General features: G+C 40.2%; 1 protein-coding gene across 3 annotated transcripts in view; it reads left to right on the top strand.

The window, feature by feature from the left end:
• Window positions 1-23,638, top strand: part of LOC148732261 (uncharacterized) — a 34,271-nt gene extending 10,633 nt beyond the window's left edge. The window contains exons 1-3 of one of the 3 annotated variants that reach the window (XM_088757345.1): window positions 18,679-18,803; window positions 19,524-19,645; window positions 21,018-23,638. In XM_088757345.1, the coding sequence (XP_088613471.1) occupies window positions 19,542-19,645; window positions 21,018-22,833 (1,920 nt within the window). In that variant the 5' untranslated portion in view covers window positions 18,679-18,803; window positions 19,524-19,541 and the 3' untranslated portion in view covers window positions 22,834-23,638. Of the gene's footprint in view, window positions 1-18,678; window positions 18,804-18,893; window positions 19,646-21,017 lie in introns of those variants that run through there. The other 2 variants (XM_088757342.1, XM_088757343.1) reach the window with 2 other exon arrangements.

The following is a 23,638-nucleotide window of genomic DNA, read 5'->3' as shown; positions in this document are numbered from 1 at the left end:
CCTAGGCAAGATTTGAGCTCCAAAATGGAGTTTTTGGTATGTAATATTTACCAAAATTATAGAGCTTATGAGACATTAAGCGACTGTTTACCGGTAAATTTTGAATCGCGATTTGTCCGAACTTATCTTTCATTAAACACCTAAAAAGTCATATTGTGAGAACACCAAAACATTGCTTGTTCGATTGAGATCAAGGGAAGCAGGCTAGTTTTTCTAATATGCGTGATATCTGAATTTTTTTATATTATGCCATACAATCCTTTGTAATCGTGGGCTGCCATTTTTAAAGTTCGGTGGAGAAGAAATTTGATCGATGTCTCCGATTTCTGGTAATGAGGAGAGTCATTTGAAGTTGAACAGGAATTATTTCACCAAGAAGTTAAAGCACCTGTGTTAACTGTCAATGCTGCTTCACCTTCACCAGCTCAAATTTAATGCTCAAATGGATTTAGGTGTAATCTTTCCTTACATTAAGAAATGTTGATATTAATGTTGTTAGCACTCAGGGAAAAAAGATGATGTTGGCCTTGTGAAATCAAGATAAGGTACCATTGTACATTGTGTAAATAAGGGAAGTGATTGGCATGACAATAAAATGTGAGTTAAACTATGTCTTTATGGGAAGGAGCTTCAGAATTCTATTCTTCAAACATGACATTTCGAAGAGGCCATTGACAGTAATTAACATTATTCACAGAAAAAAAAATAAACAGTTCTGTACAGTCTAACACAATCTTAGTTGTTGCATATTGAGCAAACTCTTGCAGCATATTCTTGTGAATGAGTTCTTGTGCTGGAAATGGGAAAGGTTCTTTTAGTTCCACATAGAGGAGATTAATCCATGTAATGCAGATTCTGGACACCAGGTTTGTGCTGATCCCAAATCTATCAGCAAGATCCTGTACAAATAACCCAGCCTTTAGTCGTATGAGCAAAAATTCATCCAAGAATGACAGATTCTTGAAGGCCCCGGCTTATTTCTGTTATCATCTGATTGGTATGGCTGACTCTCTTTCGACAATTTCTCTCCTTTCCAGTACTGCATCTTTGCCAGCATTGGTTCAATAGAACTATAGAAGCTTATGAGTGCTCCATAGTTTGGGAATCCAGTATAAAATAGAACCGCAGACTCATCATCTTTAATTTTGTCAATTGAAAACTGGCACGCCAATAAAATATCCCTCTCATTTTCAACTTCACTTAGTTTTTCTTTCAAGTCAGCTAATTGTACTTGCAGTAGCTCCATATCCCATTGCAGCTTATGGACATCTGATTGTTACAAGGCTGGAGAAGATGAAGCAGCATTGACAGTTGACACAGCTGCTTCAACTTCTTGGTGAAATAATTCCTGTTCAACTTCAAATGACTCTTCTTGAGTTGTCACAGTTGCTACTGGGACCTTTAAGCAGGCATTTTCGATGGTTTTTTCGGTACTGACTAGTTAAATCGAGATGGTTCTGCCCATATATATCACAATAAAACTCATCATTTTATAAATTTTTAATTTTACATTTTAATTTGACATTATAATTTTACATTCAGTTCACAGATATCGTATAAGACCACAGTGCACAAAGAAATATAAATGTCACCTTTTTAATAAGGAGAAAAAAAATCCCAGCGTAAACACTACAATACCGAAAATCAAAGCAGCATTTTCTTTCGGTATCCAAGCAACAAAACAACCGTACAAACATTATAAACCTTTCACCAATTTCCAGCGACCTGCCCACGTTTTTTTCGCATGTCTTCTGTTTTAAAATGTTCTGAGCTCAAAAAATTTGATTTTGTGAAGAATCCGTCCTTTCCATGCTGGCGCTTCAGGAGATTGCACCATCTGATTCGCTGCTGGACGTCATTCGGAAACGAGAAGAAATGCAGACCTGTTGGATTACCTGCTGTGTCATAATAGCTATTAGCACAACCAAAAAGCGGCAGTGTCTTCCTCTTCTTTTCGAAGAAGAAGGAGGAATATTCTGCGTAGGGAAAGTATCGTTCATTGTCGAAATATCTCGATGAAAAGGACAGAGCACCACCACATTTCACTAAACTCTCTCTAGAACTCGCAACGCGACTCAACACTAACTTCGCTATCATGTTTGCGCGGTTATACATCCAATATGGCGCCGGGGAACTGTAAAAAGGGCTAGTTCAAGGGCGTGTCGCTCCAAAACGCGGTTAACGAGGTGTTTACGATTTTACTGATCGAAATGACAAACCAAGGTTGACTGTTTGCACGAATCTTTATTCTTGAAAGGCAATCGACCACTGTAGCGGCCGCCTTTACCGATTAAATAAAGGGACGCGAGAAAACTGTAGTGATGCAACCACAAGTCTAACAAAATCAGGCTGGTCCGTTTATTTAAGGCTTGATAGATGATAACTTGATAAACACGAACTTAAGATTAACAACAGTTCGATCGAAATTCAACCATACTGACCGTCAAAGACTGTTAGGTTCCAACACAAAACACGAGCGTGTTCCTCATTAAATTCTAGCTAAATAAAGATTTTTGTCACGGTCCTAAAGCGGTTCAGAGTCCACGTGCGAATCCAAAATACCCGTATAAAGAGATCACGTGACAACAAAAACAACAACAACAACAACAACAACTTTATTACCCCATAATTTAGGAATTACAGTCATTTGTAAAAACTGATTTGATAAGCTTGACGTAACAAAACTAAAGCTGAGAAGGCGTTACATGGCTTCCCCATACATTGTAAGAAGGTATGAAATTACAATGAGCAACAAAACAAAATTTAAGTGTTCTAAGATTCAAAAGTTTCGTTCAGATAAGGCTCCCCGACGGGGTCGTACTCCAGCCAAAGTGTTTTGCGCTTCTTTATTCGCTTGGTCGATAAATCAGGATGAGCTTGTGTATATGCCTTTCAAAAAGCTTTCTGGTACCAGATTGAGTAACAAGCAGACGGACTTTTCGGACCAGACCATCATCGCTGGGAAAAACTTCTGTAATCTTTGCAAGTGGCCACTGGTTTCTGGGACAAATTTCGTCACGGATGAGGACAATATCATTAGCTTGACTGTTGGGTTTGGTTTCATTCCATTTCTGGCGTTTTTGTAGCAGCAAGCAATACTCTCGTTGCCAGCGACGCCAAAACTGATCCGACAGGTACTGTATCCTGCGCCACCGCTTTCTTGAATATAGATCGGGACTCGAAAAGTTGCCGTGGGGTGGTAATACGACTTTAGCTTTAAGAGTAAGCAGATGGCTCGGTGTGATTGGTTCAGGCGCGTCTGGATCTGATAAACTGTTGATCGTAAGTGGACGACTGTTTACGATGTTTTCTGCTTCAATGAACAGAGTTCTAATTGCTGAGCGTGGTCTTGCAAAAGACTTGTGAGAACTGCACGTACGGTGCGAATAAGTCTCTCCCATACGCCACCCATATGGGGGGCAGATGGCACATTCATATTGAATTCGATCAGATCACAATCTTCTGTAAGGAGAAAATTCTTAATTGAATCTGTATTGATTTCTCTCAAAGCAGAACTAAGCTCGTTTTTGCCTCCCACAAAATTTGTTCGTCTGTCGCATCTCAGTTCCCGAACTTTGCCTCTTCGATTGACGAATCGTCTAAGAGCGTTGATAAATGAATCTGTTTCCATTGTGTTTAACGTTTCCAAATGGATAGCTCGAGATGATAATCATGTGAAGATTATACCCTAACGCTTTAGCTCTTTTCGACCTTCCTTAACATACCAAGGGCCGAAGACGTCCATGCCGGTATACGAAAAAGGTGGGGCAGGAGTAATCCGCTCTTCAGGTAAGTTTGCCCTCTTTTGGATTTCGGCAGATCCCCGCAACTTGCGGCAAATAATACACTTCTGAAGTTGATAGGCGATGGAAGAACGACCATCGATTATCCAGTAACCGCTTTGGCGAAGAGCATGGTGAGTCATTCCTCGGCCCTGGTGGTGTTGAACTTTGCTTTGGTAGTGTCTGATAAGGAGCTCTGTGATATGAATCTTTTTGTGGATGATAATTGGATGTTTGACTTCAAAGGCTAAGGTGGCTTTCTTGAGTCTACCACCTACTCTTAGTATCCCTTTATGATCTAAAAAGGGGTCGACTCTGAAAAGTGAGCATGTCTGTTTCAACTTTTCATTTCTGATGTGGGCGCTGTTGCGGTTTTGGAACATGTGATCATTCTCACTGAGCTTTTGGAGAACCAGGATCTCTTTGACGAAGCAACGTAACTGCAATGACTTCAAGATAACTTCTTCGGCTAAACGCATTTCTTCCACCACTGGTGGGCCAGCAGCTGGGCGCTTATCGTACTGCTTGTAACTTCATGGTTAACGATGAGAGTTGTTACTTTGCTTTTCTTTACTTCGGGATCCTCAGGATTTAAAATAGGAACGGGGTCATGGTTCACCACTGACACATGATTCCTCCAGAGGAAGTCGGGACCTTTGAACCATAGTTTATTTTCTGCGAGTTGTTTGGCAGTAATGCCTCTTGAGACAATATCAGCAGGATTGTCGGAGCCGGAGACATGAAGCCATTGTGTCGGATCCGACTTGTCGTGGATTTGTTGCATGCGGTTTGAGACATACGTGTGATAGCGTCTTGCTTCGTTGCGTATATAACCCAAAACGACGGAGGAGTCAGAATGAAACTCCTTCACTACGTAAATGTAATTCAATTCTCTGCTAAGCATTGACGCCACGTTGACTGAAACCACGGCTGCTGTGAGTTCACGACGCGGAATAGAAATTTACTTTAGCGCAGCTACTCTGCTCTTTCCCATAAGTAGGCTGACATGTACTTGGTTCGCGTTGTTTACGAGGCGCAAGTAGGTAACTTGGCCTAAACCTACATCACTGGCGTCAGAGAAACTATGTAGCTGTGTGCTAACCGGTTCACCAAAATCGCGAGGTTTGACACATCTTGGTAACTTGATATTCTCTAAGAGGCGTAACTCTGATCTCCATTTTTCCCATCGTGAATAAACGTGGTCCGGTATAGGATCGTCCCAATCGACGCCGTCTCGACACAGTTCTTGGAGCAACTGTTTTCCCAGTAAGATCACTGGAGCCACAACGCCCAATGGATCGTACACTGAACTTACGGTTGACAAAATCCCTCGACGAGTGAGGGGCTTGTCTTTAAGCTGGATAAAGAAACCAATAGTGTCAGACTCTATGCAACAATAGGTACCTAGCGAGCGTAGGAGGAGTAGAACGTCGTGCCGGAGATCTAGATCCTTGAGGTCTTTCGAGCGATCTTGGACTGGTAAGGCTTCCAACACTGTTTTACTGTTATTGGCGAACTTATGTAAGCGCAGATTGGCGGATGCACACATGGCTTGAGTTTTCTTGATAACCTTGACGGCGTTTTGAGGTGTGTGTCGAATGACTTTAAACCATCGTCTACGTAGAATTCATCTAGTAGGAAGTTCGCCGCCTAGGGATCAAACTGTTGTCGACCAGCTTCAGCTGTCATTCTCAGACCAAAGTTGGCAACGCCTAGCGAAGAGACAGCCCCAAATAGGTGGACACTCATGCGACAGTCGATGATTTGGCCGTCCAGGTTGTAATCTCTGAACCACAAGAACCTCAAGTAGTCTTTGTGTTCGGGGTTTACGTGGAAGCTACGGAACATCTTTTCGAAGTCGCATGTTACTGCTATCTCTTCTTTCCGAAATCGACAGAGTACGCTGATTAGTGCGTTTATCATATGTAGGAGGAGGAGTTTATTGAGAGACTGTTATTGAAGACAACACTGCAATCGAAAACTATGCGAATCTGATCAGGTTTCTTTGGGTGATATATATCAAAATGTGGGAGATACCAGACTTTGCCTGTCTCGGTCTTGAGTTCCTCTAATGTGACGGGACTGGCGTGTTTCTTGTCGAAGAGGTTTTGCATAAACTCGGTGTAATGACTCTCTAGTTCTCTATTTCTTAAGAACTTTCTCTTGATTCCTAGCAGTCTCTTCAAACACTATTCACGATTATTTGTGAAGGGTTACAGTATCCGTTTTGAAGGGTAAGGGCATCTCCCAGTTTCCCAATTCGTTTTTGTGTAAAATTAGCGGTAAGGATTTCGTTAAAGCTTTTGTCTTCTACGGATTCGCCTTTCTCAGTGCCTGGAATGTTTCGAGCATGACAGAGTTCCCTGTAATCCAATTGCATCATCTCTCTTACTTGCTGAGAAGAAGTAACGTCTTTGAAGTACTGTCTCGTGGCGAAGGACACTACGGAGTCTGCTTTGCACCTGTTACTGGTTGGTATGGTGAAAACATTCCGAGGATACTCACTTTGCACTGTGATGCGGTTAACTGAAAGACAGTCCAACGTTTCCTTTTCTTTGTCAACACAAACAGGACCAATGATGGTCCAGCCAAACTTATATTCTTCGGTCCACGGTTCATTTTCGCTGCCATGAATGATGCGCAGTGGTTGAAATGCTGACGGAATGTTGCGGCCAATTAATAAGCCTATCTCCACATTGGGACGGTGATGAATGTGAGGGGCGATCTCTTCCAAATGCTTCCATGATCTGGCTATTTGAGGTGTCGCAATATCTCCTGGACTAGCTGGAATACTTTCTTGTGAATAAGGAAATGGGATCTTAATGGCCTTGTGACGATTTTCCGTGTCTTGCATTCGTAGACCATTCACTTTCCTAGTGCCGACGCTGTTAACGCTTGTAATAGTATCGATTTCGAGGTTCACTTCATGGCCTTCAACCTTAAGCTTTTCGAGAAGTGAATCGGTGACAAAAACATCAATCGACTCGTCGTCCAGCACTGCGTAGTTGGGTACCTTTACTGAGGGACTGTCTTGGTGGAAGACTTCGATCAGGACTATTCGAGCACAGGATCTTAACGGGTGTCCTTGTCCGCAAACTTGGGAACAGGCGGAGTTGGCCTGACTGGTATCTTTCTTCTCGTGTCTAGTTTGGTCGTGCAGTATAGTGGCAAGCTTCTGTTTACAAATCTTGCATTCCAACTTGTCTCTTTTGCAGTCTTTTGCGACATGTCCGTTAGAAATGACACATTTTAGGTAGATTCTGTTCTTCAACAAGAAATCTTTGCGTTGTTCATAGCTTATCTTCTGAAACTGCTCACAGTTACTCATAGCATGAGACTTCATCTTGTGATAGAAGCAATAGGCGTTAAGCTCCGGATAGTTGGTAGGGTCTCGTTGTTGAGCTTCAGTTATAAGATCACTCGACGCCTGATTTAGGTCGACTTGCGGGGACACTTCGACGTAGTGTTCTGTGCCAGGGGTGCTGATTAAGGCGCTGTTTGCAGATCGTTTACAGGGTGCGCGGTTGAAACTCTTAGCGCGGTTTGACTGTGTTGAGCCGCTTGTTCCTGAAGTGAGAGCGATCTGAGGTATGTTTATCCGTTCCGCACGATAGCGAACTTCATGTACAAAATCTTTAAAGGAGGGAAAAGCATCTTTACCATTGCATTTTTGCAGTTTCAGCACTTTGTCTGACCACTTGTTCTTGAACCAACCAGGAAGTTTGTCAACGAAGTTTTGGATCTGCGATGGGTAATTGAGAACTCCTAGACCGCTCACGTGCTGACTTGTAATCTGGACTTGGAATAGAAAGTCACTAAACTCTTCTAATGCAGACGCATCATTAGGAGGAATCTTCGGCCAGTTTGCTAGTTATTTCTCAAAGCTGTTCCTGATAATCGCAGGATGACCAAAGCGTTCCTTGAGAATTATATGTGCTTGCTTGTATGCGTTGTCTGGGTCTTGTATAAGGTACTGGAGTTGTTCGACAACTCTTTTGGCTCTTCCATCCAAATATTGGTACAGCAAGTGCAGTTTCTGTGTGGCTGTGACGGGTACTGAATCGATCAAACTATCTATGGCGTTCTCCCACAGAAAGAATTTTCTTTGATCTTGTTCGTTTCCTTAAAGACCTCTGGTTTAGCTTGGGGCAGACGATGCAGCTGTGTCATTTTGGCTAGCGTGTCACTGAAACCTAGCAAGTAATCTTGCGATGGAACTGCGTCGACCGGATCGGGTAACGGGATGAAAGCCGGGGAATTTCCACAAAAGCCTCCTGATGGGTTGGGTCCTGGCCTGTCTGTACAGGGCGTGGCGTAAATAGATGGCACGTTTGATCCAAAGCTAACCCTTTTGTTAGTGGTAGTACGAACTGGGCTGTCTGAAAAGGATATCGTAGAAGCTGGGGGAACCCATGTTCCCATACTAAAACTGGCATGTGTGTTCGAGAAAACTGTGTTGGTGGTAAAAGAACTTGTGCAGGTTAAAGGAGCCTGTGTTCCAGAGCTAGAACTAGCGTGTGTACTAAAATAGATAGTGTCTTCAGGTTTCTTGCTTGAACGAGCTGCTGAAGTGTGTGACTCTGAACGGACTGAGAAGTTAATGATGTAGAGACGGCGAACTTAGGTGGTGACGTAAACATTGAAGAAGCACTCACAGTCGGAACTAATTGGGAATTCTTTGATACTGAAGGGTCAGCTTCTGGTGTTGAGGTTAGCTCTTCAGCGTTGTCACTCAAGAAGGCGTTGATAGGATCGTACTGTCGGGTTGGCAGCAAGGGGGATGGAAAGTCGTCCTCTTTGTCCTCTTCTTCCAGAGCCTCTTGATACACAGCCTCTCGTGCCCGGACTTCTCCTTGTTTCTCTTGAAGTTTAAGCTGTTCCAATTTTTTCTCCTGCTCTGCGATGACTGTTGAAAACTTCAATTTCTCTTCCAAGGCCACTCTTTTCGCTCTTACGTTTATCAGTGTCTCTGCATAAACTTCCGCTCGTTACGCTAGACCTTCGTGAATGACGAGATTTTTGAGAGAATACAGAGCCATTGTCCACTTGAGACTTCTTTATTTCGTTTAGCGCTGCGGCATGAACAGACTTCCATGTATCCAGCAAGAAGGATGGCTTTTGTGTAGCATGCTGATTTTCAGTTGGGTCCAATGAAAGCTCTATCCATTCGTCAAATAATCATAATGCATCATTTACTTCCTTTGAAATAACAGTGATTTCATTTTCAATTTTACTTGTGTCTCGACTATAGTGCACTAGTTCTTCGAAACTACTTAGTTTGGAGCGTAGTTCACGATCTTTGGACAGCGCGGCGGTTTTCTTCAAGCCCCTTTGAAACTCTCGGCCCTTGGCCGTGAGAGTCCTGGACCTAGTGTTGTTCTCCGAATGAATGTCAGTGAATTCGCTCGACGAAATTTCAACTATTTTTGGACGTGGCGATGTGTTTTCCGACGAAATAAAGGGGAAGACACTAACCTCGATTCCTGCTGTGGCGACATTTTCTTCCGATGTAGTATTTGGAGTGACTCCGAAACCTGGTTTGATCGGAAATTCTGCTGGAGTAGTATTTTGCATGTGTCCAAGGTTGCTTGGTTTAAAGCGAAATTTTTCTGGTTTCTCAGTCCAATCCCAGTGTCCCTTTCTTGAACTTGGTAGTGTTTTTGCGAATCCATGTTTTTCTCTCTGAGGAATTCGTAGTCTTTGACTGTAGCGGCCGCCTTTACCGATTAAATAAAGTGACGCGAGAAAACTGTAGTAATGCAACCACAAGTCTAACAAAATCAGGCTGGTCCGTATTTTTAAGGCTTGATAGATGATAACTTGATAAACACGAACTAAAGATTAAAAACAGTTCTATCGAAATTCAACCATACTGACCGTCAAAGACTGTTAGGTTCCAAACAAAACACGAGTGTCTTCCTCCTTAAATTCTAGCTACATAAAGATTTTTGTCACGGACCTAAAGCGGTTCAGAGGCCACGTGCGAATCCAAAATACCCGTATAAAGAGATCACGTGATGTAACAAAACTAAAGCTGAGAAGGCGTTACAACCACGAACCACAATCAAGGACGAAAATAACGATTATTCTCACAGTCAATCAATCTCTCCAACGATCGATCGTAAACTGAAACAGCAATACAACGAAGTTCTATCAATCTACTGAAAAGCCGCGGAATACATAACCAAAGAATCGCGTGTCAAATACTGGGCTCTGACGTCGATAATGAAATTAACAATACAAGTAAAACAGAACAAAAGTTTCGATACAAATTAAAAGAATTTTGGTGGCTGGTAAACAGCCCATTATTCTATTGAAATGATGGGCATTCACTGACTCGCATTTGGGACGAAGTTGGCCTTTAAATCTTAAATCCATAGAGATTATTGCAATATTTGTTTGTATATTGTCGCCCAACACTGAAAGGACTTGAAAGGAAAAAACAAAGTTACAAAGGTACTCACATATCGGTCCCGCTTGTGCCAGAGGTTGAGAAAACGAAAGGGCGAAAGTTTACCAAAACTATTCAAAACTTACGAAGAACTGATTGAAGGGACGCTAAACTTGTCTTTTATATGCGCGTGGTGACGCTCAAAGGTCCGATTAAAAAACCAATAGAAGTACAGACAAACAGATAAGCATTGTAACTATGTGGCTATCTAACATCATTCTGAAATTAGTAAACTAATCAATAAGCAATCAAAAATGAGCGTTCTGGCTAATGTCCTTAACATAACTTTCACAAGGATTTTGGGAAATCGTCATTTCATTTAAACATTTCAAACTGGTATATCACCAAAAATTGCGGCCTTCTTTAATTTCTCAAACCCTCTAGAAAATATTTCGCAAAATAGCAATTTAAGGAGAGACTGACTATATGAAATTAATTTCGCAAAGAAGTCATCTTAGAAAAATACTAATTTGCGAAATGGACTATTTTATGCCCGCCCATATGAATCAATATTCAATCCTTTGTGATTTATGTTTGATTTCAACTTTCTTGCTTTTAAATTTAAACTTCATATCCAAAATTTATTTAATTTTGAAATATATTTTTTATTCAATCTCGTTTTCCATTTAAATTTAAACTTTTAAAATGACTTTTAAACCTTATTACAATATCTATTTAAAATACTTAGGTTTGATTTAATCCTTATTGAGCATTCAAACTTAACTTTCAAACTTATAGGTAAACTTACGAATTTGTATTTGCGAAATTCGATGTAATCTTCCTGGGGCGAGCTCGACCAGGGCACGTCACTAGGTTACGTGTCCATCATCGGCGACCATTTTGGTTTGTTTTGGCGCGCCTCAGTATCGTCAATATATATGGACGAAGGATAGATAGATAGATAGATAGATAAATCGTTTATTAAAAAGAAACACCTCGCAGTCCGAAGACTGAATTACGTGTATAATATACAAGAAACAAAATTCATAGTTAAAATAGTTTGAAAATCTTAATAATAAAAATATACAAATCTAATAAAAACGTTTCACTTAGGATGATCTTGTGTTAAGGAGATATACATACTTAAACATATATATTTACATCCTTAGGCTATGGCTAACAACAAAAGATTTTTTAAGACAATCAGTCTTGCACACTGGCACGTTAAACTTCCTATTGCTGCGCAGCTGCCTGTAGTGCTCAGCTTTAGGTGGGAGCAGAGCTGCGAGCTTGTGATTAATGTCAAGAACAATGTCGTTAAAGAGATCAAACGATAGAGATGCTCTCCTGTCGTAAAGAGAGGAGATGCCTGCCTCTTTGAGCGCGCTGTTGTAGCTTGCATAAGGGAAGATAATGCGCAAGGCGCGCTTCTGAATACGTTCCAGCTCTTCGGATAAATAGAACGGAAGGCTGGAGTGAAATACTTGACATGTGTATTCTAAAACCGATCTTATGGTACTACAGTAAAATAAAACAAGATCACTCGCACAGATACCAGCACGCTTGATTTGACTCAGGAGGTACAATCTTTTGGCAGCCTTTGAGGTTACATTAGAGATGTGATCGTTCCATTTGAAATCATCTCTTATGGTAACGCCGAGCACTTTACCCAAGTTAACTGTCACGAAAGCGAGGCCATCGAGTTCAACTGGAGAATGAATTGGAGGAGATCTCTTAAAGCATGACTGCAGCTTCTTACATTTGGATGGATTCAGCTGCAGGTGGTTCTCCTGAGACCAGGTGCTAATAAAGTCGACAGCTTGCTGAAGTGCGCTTTGTTTGGATGGTAGTACTATTTCCGAAACAGTAGTGTCGTCGGCGAATTTCCACATAGTAAACGACCTATCAGGTAACCTAAGATCGTTTATCAGCACCAAGAATAACCAAGGGCCAAGACGAGTCCCCTGGGGAACACCCGCAGGAACATTAAGCCAATCAGAGTAAACTCCATTGAGCTTAACTCTTTGCTTTCTGTCCCTCAAGAAATCAATAATCCAGTTGATGGCAGTTGGCTTAACTCCGAGAGTATGAAGTTTACCAACCAAGATATTATGGTCCACTAAGTCGAAAGCTTTAAGAAAGTCAAGTAGAGCGATTCTTACAGACGCCCCGGTGCCGTCGGTGGCGCGCAGCCAATGATGAAACATCGAGATAAGCGCGAACGTAGTGGAAGAGCCCGGGATGAAACCAAATTGACCTGGATCAATATGAGATAGCACCACGGGCTTCAGAGCTTTCTCGATAACAAAGCTCTCGGCGATCTTTGACATGGTTGAAGTAAGTGAGATTGGCCGTAGATCTTTGTTAAAGTGAGGGACAATAGGCGCTTTGGGTAACGGTGGAACAGCATTTTATTGAAAAGAGAGTCAATCTTTAACTATTGTGTGGTGTTTTGGCGTTAGTACTGTTTATCTGGTACACTTGCCATGCATTGTACTCTAGAGATTTTTTGTTTGATCATGTGTTACTTAATGTTTATTCAGGGTGCACTGCAGACTCATCAGAGGGTATACCCTATGGGTACCTTCTAACAGCACATATCTGCAGCAATGTTTTAATCCTGCCCATTGATTCCCTGACATCCCCTTTGCCAGAGGAGCAAAGCCTTTTTCAGGGTTACGATCTTGCCTTTGCAAACACTCATTTCGGAACAATTTGATATCATGGTACCTACATTAAATAATTATACAACTAAAAATGCGCCTTATGCTTTTAGTACTCTGAAGAGACATGACTGACTAATAATGTAATTACTTTGAAGTTAGGTTTAAGGATTCATTCAGTACAAGCTTCACTATATTATAACTTGATTTTCCCCTTTACAAACAGTAATTGAGTACCAGTAAGTCACTGTTTTGTTTTGCATGGTAGATCCAGAGTAGAGAGCTTTCAGTTTCAAAACAAGAAGTTTATTTCATACATCTAAAATCATGCATGCAGTTGTATATAAGATCTGGTATATTAGCCCCTTGTAGGTGTAGGTCAATCAAGTCACACCTCGAATTATAGATAATCAGTTCCTATTGCAACAGTTGCTAGTCTCAAGGTTTGGTTATTAATCACTGGTTTCCTTGCCTAAAGCCACTCTCAGTCACAACTGAAAGGTATTGCGTTCATGTATTGAAATTTGTATACTTGTGCATCAGAAGGATAGTGAAAACACTTTTTTCACCCAAACAGTCTTTAAGTATTTTTGATTTTGATTTGGACTTGGATTTTGCTGTCAGTATAGGTAATACCATGATTGATCAATGCCTTTTGAAATTAAAACTACTTGGATAAACCAACTAATTTGCAGTTCATGTTTTAGTAGTTTTAAAACTACTCTAACATTATATACTTGATGAATCATTCAAATCATATGTACATTTTTTACACATTCCCTTCAATTTATTTGAAACTATGACAAAGAAATAATAACCCTAAACAAGCAACTGCCACTTATCAATCTAAAAATAGGGTGATTATGTCACCACCAAACATTATGTCACAGATTTTTTTTTACTTCAACATATTCCAATCGGATAACTTGGTCAAAAAAGTGAATGATTTCAGTACACAAGCAAGTATATGAAGTATCACAAAATCATAACACTTGATGAATAGCTTATGGCAAATAAACTGACTAACAGTCTAAAGTGAGTGAAATCATGATGCTTGTTCCTTTCCTGGGTATCTGTGACATTTCTTGTTCAGAATATTTTTGTTGATATTTATAATGCTCCACTCTCTTATTGTCAGACAAAAGATTACACTAGCCTCCTGCCTGATGGTTGATTAGTATGAATCACAGGAATTCTTCACATTTTTTGAACAACTAGTGTTATAACTTCACTGTAAATGTCAAGTCCAGCTTGCCTTGATGGCCTGATTACATTAACCTTAGAAAATACAAAATCAGTGATTTCGATGCTGTGAGCCACTTCAACAGGTGCAACTACAACAACATCATCCTACAATTTCGTGCTGAATTCCTGCATTTATTTCCTCGGATCTCTCCAACGCATATTTCAAAAATGTCTCTACCCCGTCAGCCATTTTAGAAATGCTTGTTCAGATTGGTGACGCTTATATAATTCCTTTCCAGCAACCCAACGGCAATATCAAAAGAGGCCAAGGAATCGAAGCAAATCGAAATCGTTCAGAAATCCCGCAAAACAAAATGGCCGCCGATGATGAACATGTGAGCTAATGACGTAGTTTAAATCAAACACAAATTCGTAAGTTTACATAAAAGTTTGAAAGTTTTAAAAGACATTTCAAAAGTTTAGATTTAAATGGAAAACGAGATAAAATAAATATTTTTCAAATTTAAATAAATTTTGGAGAGGAAGTTTGAATTTAAAAGTAAAATAGTCTAAATCAAATATAAATCACAAAAGGATTAAATATTGCTACATGTGGGCAGGCATACTATTTTCACTCAGCGGGCGGTAACAATGTTGCCATTCTCGCGTCACACAATATGTTTTTGGTTGGTATTAATCTAACGTACTAAGATTTTGATCACCTCTTATTTTTTAATCTTTTCTTAATCCGCCTATTTCTTAATTCTTTATTTAGGTGATATACTAACTTGTAATGTTTAAATGTATTTTTGTGACAAGAAAGAAGTCACGTTGTCACCGCAGGGGTGTAAATGGTCGATTTCGCAAAATAGTTAGTCTTCCTAAATTACTACTTTGCGAAATGGATAAAAATCCTTGTTATCAATTCACGATTACACTAAATCCTTGTGACTCTTTACCTTATTAGAAAATATGTTGGCATCATTCCTTTAGTTTCGTTACATCTTGCCTAGTTTCGTTTCGTTTCGGTTTCGCAAAATAGAAAAAGCCCTGAAGTTTCAGGCATGTTTACGATATGAACTGCACGCTAAAACCTTTTGCGAGAGTGATACTGGAGTCTTTTTCGTCTGTTTGTTTGTTTGCGTGTTTTTTTTTTTTTTTTTTTTTTTTTTTTTTTTTTTTTTTTTTTTTCACCTACAAACCTGTGATAAAGGTTAATGTGCCATTTTGACGTTGGGTGATTAAAAGTTAACCAAAATATTCGGATCAATTTTTCCTACCTCGCAAATAGACCATCGAAAAAAGGTTGACATTTCCCACGTGTATTTCCGTTCAGTTAAGTGTCGCGTAATGCGTTCGAATTACTCAACGACACTGTACATTGATTACACCTTATGTAAAGTACATGTCATTACAACTACAGCGCCAGTTAATATTTCAAATCACTTTTGTACTTTATGGCCTTAAAGGGAAAGTACGGTCTAGAAAAAGTTTATCTCAATTAGAAGACTTTTTTCTCAGGAGTTCGAAAATAACTGCCATTTTGTCCACTTTGCTTTGTATTAGCGACAAGAGCGCTTTGAAATTGCCCATTTTTACAACTTTCGTGGTTAGAAAAATGCCATCTTGGATATTACGTCAGTTGTGACGTAGCAATAGTCAAACATTGTTCGGCGCTTTGTCCTTGTTGACCTGTTTGACCTCTGTGAAGACAATTTCTAACACTCCTAATAGTTGAAATGAGGTGAACTGTCGTCCGGTTAGCCTCGATTTCTGCCACTCTCTCGCGTCCGGTCTTTTTCGTTCCTCCCCGGAGAGGAGCGTGGGCTCGGGTTCCCGAAAAACGGCTAGAAATCGAGCCTATCGTGTGGTTGAAAGTCAAAATACATACTAAAACTCAAAAGGAAAAGGTGTAAGCCTCCACAAGCCACCAGAAAGGAAAATATTAAAGATAAGTTAGCCGGCGAAAATTATTAGGGACTTTAAGATACCTGGACGGCTGTTTCAGAGCACGGCTGACCGGAAGTAATTTTACACGTGTAGACTGTATTGCGCATGTCTGCACAACACGTGTTGCCGTCCAGTTGTTGTCGAGGACTTCAGAATGGCAGATATTAGATCTGAGCCTGCGTAAAAGCGGTTTTGTGTAAAGATGCACGGAATCGAGGCACTTGGGTCACAGGCTTGGTAAATTCTCAAACGTATCACTGTATATTTCAAAACAACTAGCATTTTACGCCTTTTTTTACTTTTATCGACAATCTGAAGCATTCAAATGGCAAAGATAGTAATGGTTAGACATTGTATTGCATTCGGAGCGATAAACCACATTGCAAGCATCTTTCGTGGTAAAAAACTTTAAATGCGAGTTGTTATGAAAAATACAGTGATACCTTTGAGAATTTACAAAGCCTTTGGCCCAAATGCCTCGATTCCATGCACCTTTGAACAAAACCGTTTTTACGTGGGCTCAGATCTAATATCTGCCATTGGAGTTTTGCCGTCCACAAGTGAACGTAAGCACATTTGACGAGCATTTCTTTTAAAATTCATTATTTCCAATTGACAAGGCTGTCCTTACTGTTATTTCTTGTTTTGATAAAAAAAGTTAAAAAATTGAAGTGTAAAATACCGTCGCAAATGAGTGTTTGTTTGCTGTGCTTCGCAGTGATGGCGAATATGTCAACTAAACTTGAATGAAATTGAATTTTCTGGCTTGTTTCCAGAATTATATTGCTCACTCCATGTATCACGTAAATTACTGCTATTCACCATAAATGTTCAGCCATAAGTTAAATTCTTCGTACTCGTAGTAAGGCAGCTCTAAATTAACTGACTTATTAGCTTCGTACAGAAACAGGAACTCTTCGTCGGTCAGTAGCTTTTCTGCGTAAGCAATAACAGTCATTTCGTGAGTCTTTTTAAAAGATACCATGATTTACGAACAGTGCTAGAAACTTCAGGTTCGCTGCCGTCCTCCGTTCAAACAACCCGCTCCTTAACGTAGAAAGTTTCCCGCCAAGAACGTCGGTTTCGGCCCAGTCCTCCGCGCCTAATATTACCGTCCTCGAGGTCAGCCGTCCAGGCATCCTAAAGTCCCTATTAACTCGCGAGGACGGCTTGGCAAACTCTGCAAAACCTCAGAACTGCCACAACGAAGACTTCCAGCAAGATATACAGGCATGTAAGTTTTCCTTGTTAACCTTCGCTTCGGACTAAAAGCTATACTTTTCCATATTCAACACAAATTTCATTTATTTACTCTATGAATTTTTTCAAACCATTTTGTTGTAAGCGAATAAATTGAAACTCGAAATGGTGGCATACCGTATGTGGTGAATTCTCAGTCGCCACCCTTGACCAAAGCCGATTTCCAACATCGTGCGCTTTTCCAAACAGTGTATAAACATATCTTGTCTTTCCTAAGTCTGTTATGAGTCCACCGAGTAAATTTTCTTTACCCAACCAGTCGCATTCTCCTACGAACAAAAACTAGATGACATTGCTGGCAAATAATCAAGACAGACACGTTTGCGACAAATACAAATTATCCTTCGTTAGGCAGGCGGCCGTATTTCACTCTATCATACCGATTGGACACGATAAAAATAACACGAAAATATTTTAAGTCTTCCAACCAACTGCTTGACGTAATTATGCAGTGCTTATGCTTTCAACCGCCTCCCGGTTAGCTCAATGGATAGAGCGCTGGACTGTTGTGCGGGAGGTCGAGGGTTCGAGCCCCGGCCGGACCAACACTCAGGGTCTTAAAATAATTGAGAAGAATTTGCTACCTTTCTATAACATCAAGAAATGGTTAGATATTCTAGTCTTCTCGGATAGGGACGAATAAATGGAGGTCCCGTCTCCTGCAGGGTTGGGGTAGGAGACGTTAATTTCCCACATACGAGATCACTGTGTGATGGATGTCCTCCCCTGAGGTGGGATGGGTGGGATATTGGGCGCACTTAATTTGGAGCCTCGCTCTGTTGTGCGACCCTCACCATACTCTGGTGAAAGTGATTAAATTTCAAAATTAAATCGAAAGTTTCATTTTAGCTTCAGTCATATTGATGTAATTTCTAATGTTAACACTGACTGTATGACAGAGGCGACTTTCTGGCGCGTGTGGAAAATAACACAGCTCTACCTCTCAGAAGTCGCTATGTTTCAAACACTTCAGAATGAAAAATACTGCGTTGAAGCTAATTCTAAGCAATAAAGATAATAAGACCATTCCAAATTAAAGGTGAATGCTGACACAAACAAAATTTAATTCGTAACAATTAACTTCTGCCTTTTGTCTGCGTTAATTTCTGTAACTTAATGTTTCTAATCAATTTTGTCGGTGTTTACGAAGAATGATCTTCAAGTCTATCATTTCTAACCTTTTGCATACCAACTGGGGCTGATTTTGGTTCCACATGGCTCGTGTTTAGTTGTACACCGAAGCTGGGTTCCTGTAACTGCAAAAATAATTTGTCTCATTCCGAGTAGCAATGTGAAATGAATCCGTCACGGGCACTGCGGTCTTCTTTAGCAAAATAACTGTCACTCCACAGCTTGGATTTGTTTGAGGAAAAAACCTTTGCCTTTTAAATTGAGTGGGTTTCCTAGTACAGTTAATCCTTAGGAGCATACTTTCTCATTTTCCGTAGGTTTCTCTGGACAGTTAACGCAAGAGAACCACTCGCGATTTCCAAGACGTGAGCGACTGAGCGGGCTGACGTTTCTTTTTTAAACTTATTTTCCTGACTTTCTCTCTCTTTCTCTTCAACAAAGGTACTCCTTTCCCTGAAGACGAGCCATGTTTCCTTTGAAACATAAATGGATGTATTACACCCTCTCGGCTTGATTAAAATCCAAGTCGAGAATTTATTAAGTAGCGCTCTCCTCGCCGCTGTTTTCCTTGTTTACATCCACTTTAGCAGCGATGTAATTTAGCATGCTTGACTATTGCTACGTCATAGTTTCGTCATAACAAAGATGGCGGATTTCGATTTAAAAATGCCGATTTTTGAAACGGAATTGTTCGCAACTAAAACGCTTTTAGCTCAAATGAATAGCCAGTTCGGACAATGCAAGCAAGAAACTTTCGATACTGGTAAACTTTTTCTAGACCGTACTTTTCCCTTTAACGACGCATTGATTTATTCACGAACGTAGAGGAGAATCCGCAAAGTACTCCATGCAGATTTTTCTCTTTTCCCTTTCGCTAGCTGCTGTTACTATTATTTGGCAGGCTGCATGTGCAATCTACACTTTTGGTGATGGAGAAGAATTGGGGAAATGAGTCTGTCTTTTTGTATTTTAATTCGAGCCTCCGCATATCGTGTACGCCATTTTTTGCAAATCCACTTTTTCATTAGTTTCCACTGCCTGTGAGCCTGGAACAGGCTATAGATAACAGGAAGTTTAACAAAACGAAACTCCACCATAGTACATTAGATTGTTACCAATATCCACACATTCCGACATATCTTTCTGTCGTTACTTCCACAGCATTGATTTCAAGGGCTAATGGCGTCCACATTAACCAGGAGGTATCTTTATTGGTCCATTGCAGCGATCCTTTTTACCTTGTTACTCTTATCGCTTCGTGTATTCACTCCACCAAAGCCCAGGTGAGTTTTAGAATAAAGAAATCCTTGATTGCTTGGTGGAAGCCGTGGCTACACCTATGTCACACTTGTACCAAATTCAAATCAAAATGTAGTTGTGGTGAAATCAGTATTGAGAGATTTTTCTGATGCCTGCCTGTTCTAGTCCAAATGTTTTAGCCAAGTTCTTACAGTCAAACTAAGTGAAGCGTGCCCCTCTGGATTACATTAATGATTTGATTATTTGAATATTGAACCCGCGAATCGTCTCAGGAGCGCAATAACGAATTGAATATTTGAACATGGAACCCGCTCACCGTTTAAAAAATGCAATAACGGATTGATTATCTGAACATTGAACCCGATAGCCGTATTCGTTTTGAAAAGGCGCGGATTATTGTTCAAATCAGAAATCCATTTCTGATTGGATTATGCAAACACGTGATGATGTATCGGAACCATTTCAACCTGGCGTCAGACATGGCGGGAAAGGTGAGTTCGAGTGTTGTGTAGAACGTCTTGTAAATGTTGTAAATGGAATGTTATCGACAGCTGTTTTCGCCTATTTACATCTTAAGGAACTTGTAGAAATTCTTGTGTGTATTCGTTGTAAATGGAATGTTATCGACAGCTGTTTTCGCCTATTTACATCTTAAGGAACTTGTAGAAATTCTTGTGTGTATTCGTTGTAAATGGAATGTTATCGACAGCTGTTTTCGCCTATTTACATCTTAAGGAACTTGTAGAAATTCTTGTGCGTATTCGTTGTAAATGGAATGTTATCGACAGCTGTTTTCGCCTATTTACATCTTAAGGAACTTGTAGAAATTCTTGTGTGTATTCGTTGTAAATGGAATGTTATCGACAGCTGTTTTCGCCTATTTACATCTTAAGGAACTTGTAGAAATTCTTGTGTGTATTCGTGGTCAAAAAAAATTTTTACGGGCGAAGCCAGCGCAAGACTTTTTTATTTCGTTAATATTTACGATCGACTGTTTTCGCAGTGTTTTTACCCTGCAGTTTGTTCATTTTCAGGATTCCTCGTCTAATAGAACAATCATATTGGACTTCAGAAATGGACTTCTAATTTGAACAATGATCCGCGCCTTTTCAAAACGGATAGGGCTATCGGGTTCAATATTCAAATAATCAATCCATTATTACATTCGTGAAAAGGCTAGTGGGTTCAATAATCAAATAATCAATTCATTATTGCATTCTTGAAACGACTGGCGGGTTCAATATCCAAATGATCAATTCATTAACATAATCTTGAGGGGTACGCTTCACTTAGTTAGACTGTAATAATGCTTTACATGATAGCAATGCTCAAATACCCACTATAAGCCACACCCCATTATTTCCACTATTAACACTAAACGTGTTACCTCTTCAGATTTTTACAACCCCCATTTAAGGCAGTGAAAAACCAGGAGGAAATAAGGACGTGTTTATGTAATAACATAACAAAGGAGAGAGAGAAAACAACAAAGGAGAGTGAAGATATTAAGACAGATGTAAAAACAACTGAATCAACCTGGCTGAGGGATTCCTTTGGAAAGGAGCTTCACGAAATCCACTCCCAACTGAAATTCCTCTTAGATCATAAAAGTATACCTTCGCCAGAACTTGTAAACAAAGTTGGAGAACTTGCAAAACGCCTTGATGCTAAATCAGAACCACCAACTACAAATAGTGACACGAACAACAAAAGTTTGGATGTGTGTCCAGAAGAATATAGAGGAAACCAAATTGGTTACCCGTTCTATGCCAAAGGTTGGTTTCTCACCAACTGTACCAGTGCCAAACCCCTGAGAGCTGTAATAAGTATTTTAATAAATACCGTTGCATATCCTCAGGAAGATGAGAAACACATTCGCAATGTATTAAAAGGTATCAATGATACCTACCCAACAGTTCAAGTTCATGTAGCAACTCGTAGTAACGATATCGTGGAAATGGCCCAAAAGTACGAAAACATTGACGTGGTTAAAGTCAATGATACAAAAGAAGCAACAGTTTGGAACACACTCAAAGGTAAAACCTCCACTTCGTATGTACTGGTAGCACGTGACGTGGTTCACTTCTCATGGCTCACTCAAATAGAGCGACAAATTCGTGTGGTTAGTCAGATACCAAATGTAAAAGTTGCCGGGGGAGCATTTCGGAATATTTCAGGTCACTGGAAAGCTGGATGCGTGCAAACCAAACTACTAAACTATGTTCTAGAATATCAAGAAGGTTACTTTCACTCACAAAATGCGTGTATGTTTTGTGATTATCTGCAGGGACCTTTTTTAGCTAAAGCAGAATTGTTTAAGCTGGACGAAAGTCTTCCAAACGAAGTGATATTTGAAGACTGGTTCTTGCGCATTAGAGAGGATGGCCACCAAGTTATGACCTGCCCAGATTCTATGTATTTCGCTTCAGATTACACTTCGTATTCCAAGAGCACTAAAAAGGACGTTTGGACACCTTTGGCGAAAAAGAGGGGCATTAATCGGGTACTGTTGCCCCAGGGGGTCAAACATTCATTCTCTTGCGACGAAATTGGTGTCACGTGCAAAGCAACACACGAACTACTCCCAATTTGTTGCTTGGAAGAGTATGCACATGTGTTGACAGTTCTTCAGAAGTTCTGTGATGAAAGAAATATTTCATTTGAACTTGACTCTGGTTCTATTGTTGGTGGTGTAAAGTTCAATGGCCTTGTCCCGTATGATGTCGACGGAGATCTCATCACGTTGTCATCACAAATTGAAATATTTAACAAGGAAGAAACAAAACAATATTTTCGAAGTAAAGGAATCTCATTTTCCGGATATAAAGCGCCACATTTTCACAAAGAAATGGGAAAGTTAGTTAATGGTTTCCTGTACATCAATTTCCGTGGATTTTACTTCGAAGTCTGGGGGATGGCGGATATGACCAATTGGCAGCACCTCCCACCAGAGCTACGGAGCCTTGCATCGTTTACCAAAGCGAATATAAGAGGTAACTGGGTAAACACGGCTTGCAATCCTGCTTTGTATATAAGGGGTCGTTATGGAAGAGAAACTCTTAAACATGCTCAGTCCTGGATAAAACAAGGACTGGCAAGTGGTTGGGGGGAGTACAAACCTGGCAGCTTCAAGCCCTGCAATAAACCAAAGCACCACTCATGCTTGGATAATTTGCCAGCCGATGGTAATATTCCATTCTTTGTGGATTAATTGAGCTTTTCTCGTGAAACTTGTCATCACAGAATACGAACATCAAATCATCTGCTTGTTGGCTTTGGCTGTGCGTTTATGCCGATGGAAACGTAAAGAGAGCCTATCGAAACAGGAAGGCCTCAAAAGAGATTAAAAATGCGACTTGTGGATCGTTTTCAGAGAACGTTACGGCCAGCAATTGGTTCACGGCAAAACAATTAATTGGCGGCCATGTTGGTGTCTCTACAGGAAAAGGATATATCGATTTGTACTCTGCATACGAACAACGTTTAGGTAGTTTAACTCACGTCCGAAATCATTGTTAATTACTTGGTTAATAACAGCAATGATAGTGCCAAGTGAAAGAACGAAAGTAGTGAAAGTAAGGCTTCGCTAAGTTTTGTCATGATAAATCGCAAGAATAATGATTGACGTTGTTTTCTGTGCGGTTGAAGTTCAATGCTGATTGTTATATACCTTGACTTTCACTTAACAAAACGAGCACTGTGATTGGTTGATTCTTGATCACGTGCCCCCTAATCAAATTCAAATGTATCCCGACCGGGATACAATTACGCAGTTGTTGCCCGCTCGCCGAATATAGCAGCATGCTTTGCCATAAGATTGTTTAAGGGAAAGTCTAAATATGAAACAAAGCACTTAAGGTTACTTCTCACCTTCAGAGGCCGAAAAAATCTTTTTTTTTATTGGACTAGGCTGAAGTTAGCCATTTTACCATTTACAAAAAAACTGTAAAAATTCCAAACGGCGTCCGACTTATTTGGGAAAACGTATTTTCAAATTAAAGTTAATAAATCAGGAA

Source organism: Stylophora pistillata, chromosome 4 (assembly GCF_964205215.1).
Source record: "Stylophora pistillata chromosome 4, jaStyPist1.2, whole genome shotgun sequence".
In the NCBI taxonomy this organism is placed as follows: Eukaryota; Metazoa; Cnidaria; class Anthozoa; order Scleractinia; family Pocilloporidae; genus Stylophora; species Stylophora pistillata.
The sequence above is the reverse complement of the archived record's forward strand: the minus strand, read 5'-3'. Positions and strand labels throughout refer to the sequence as shown.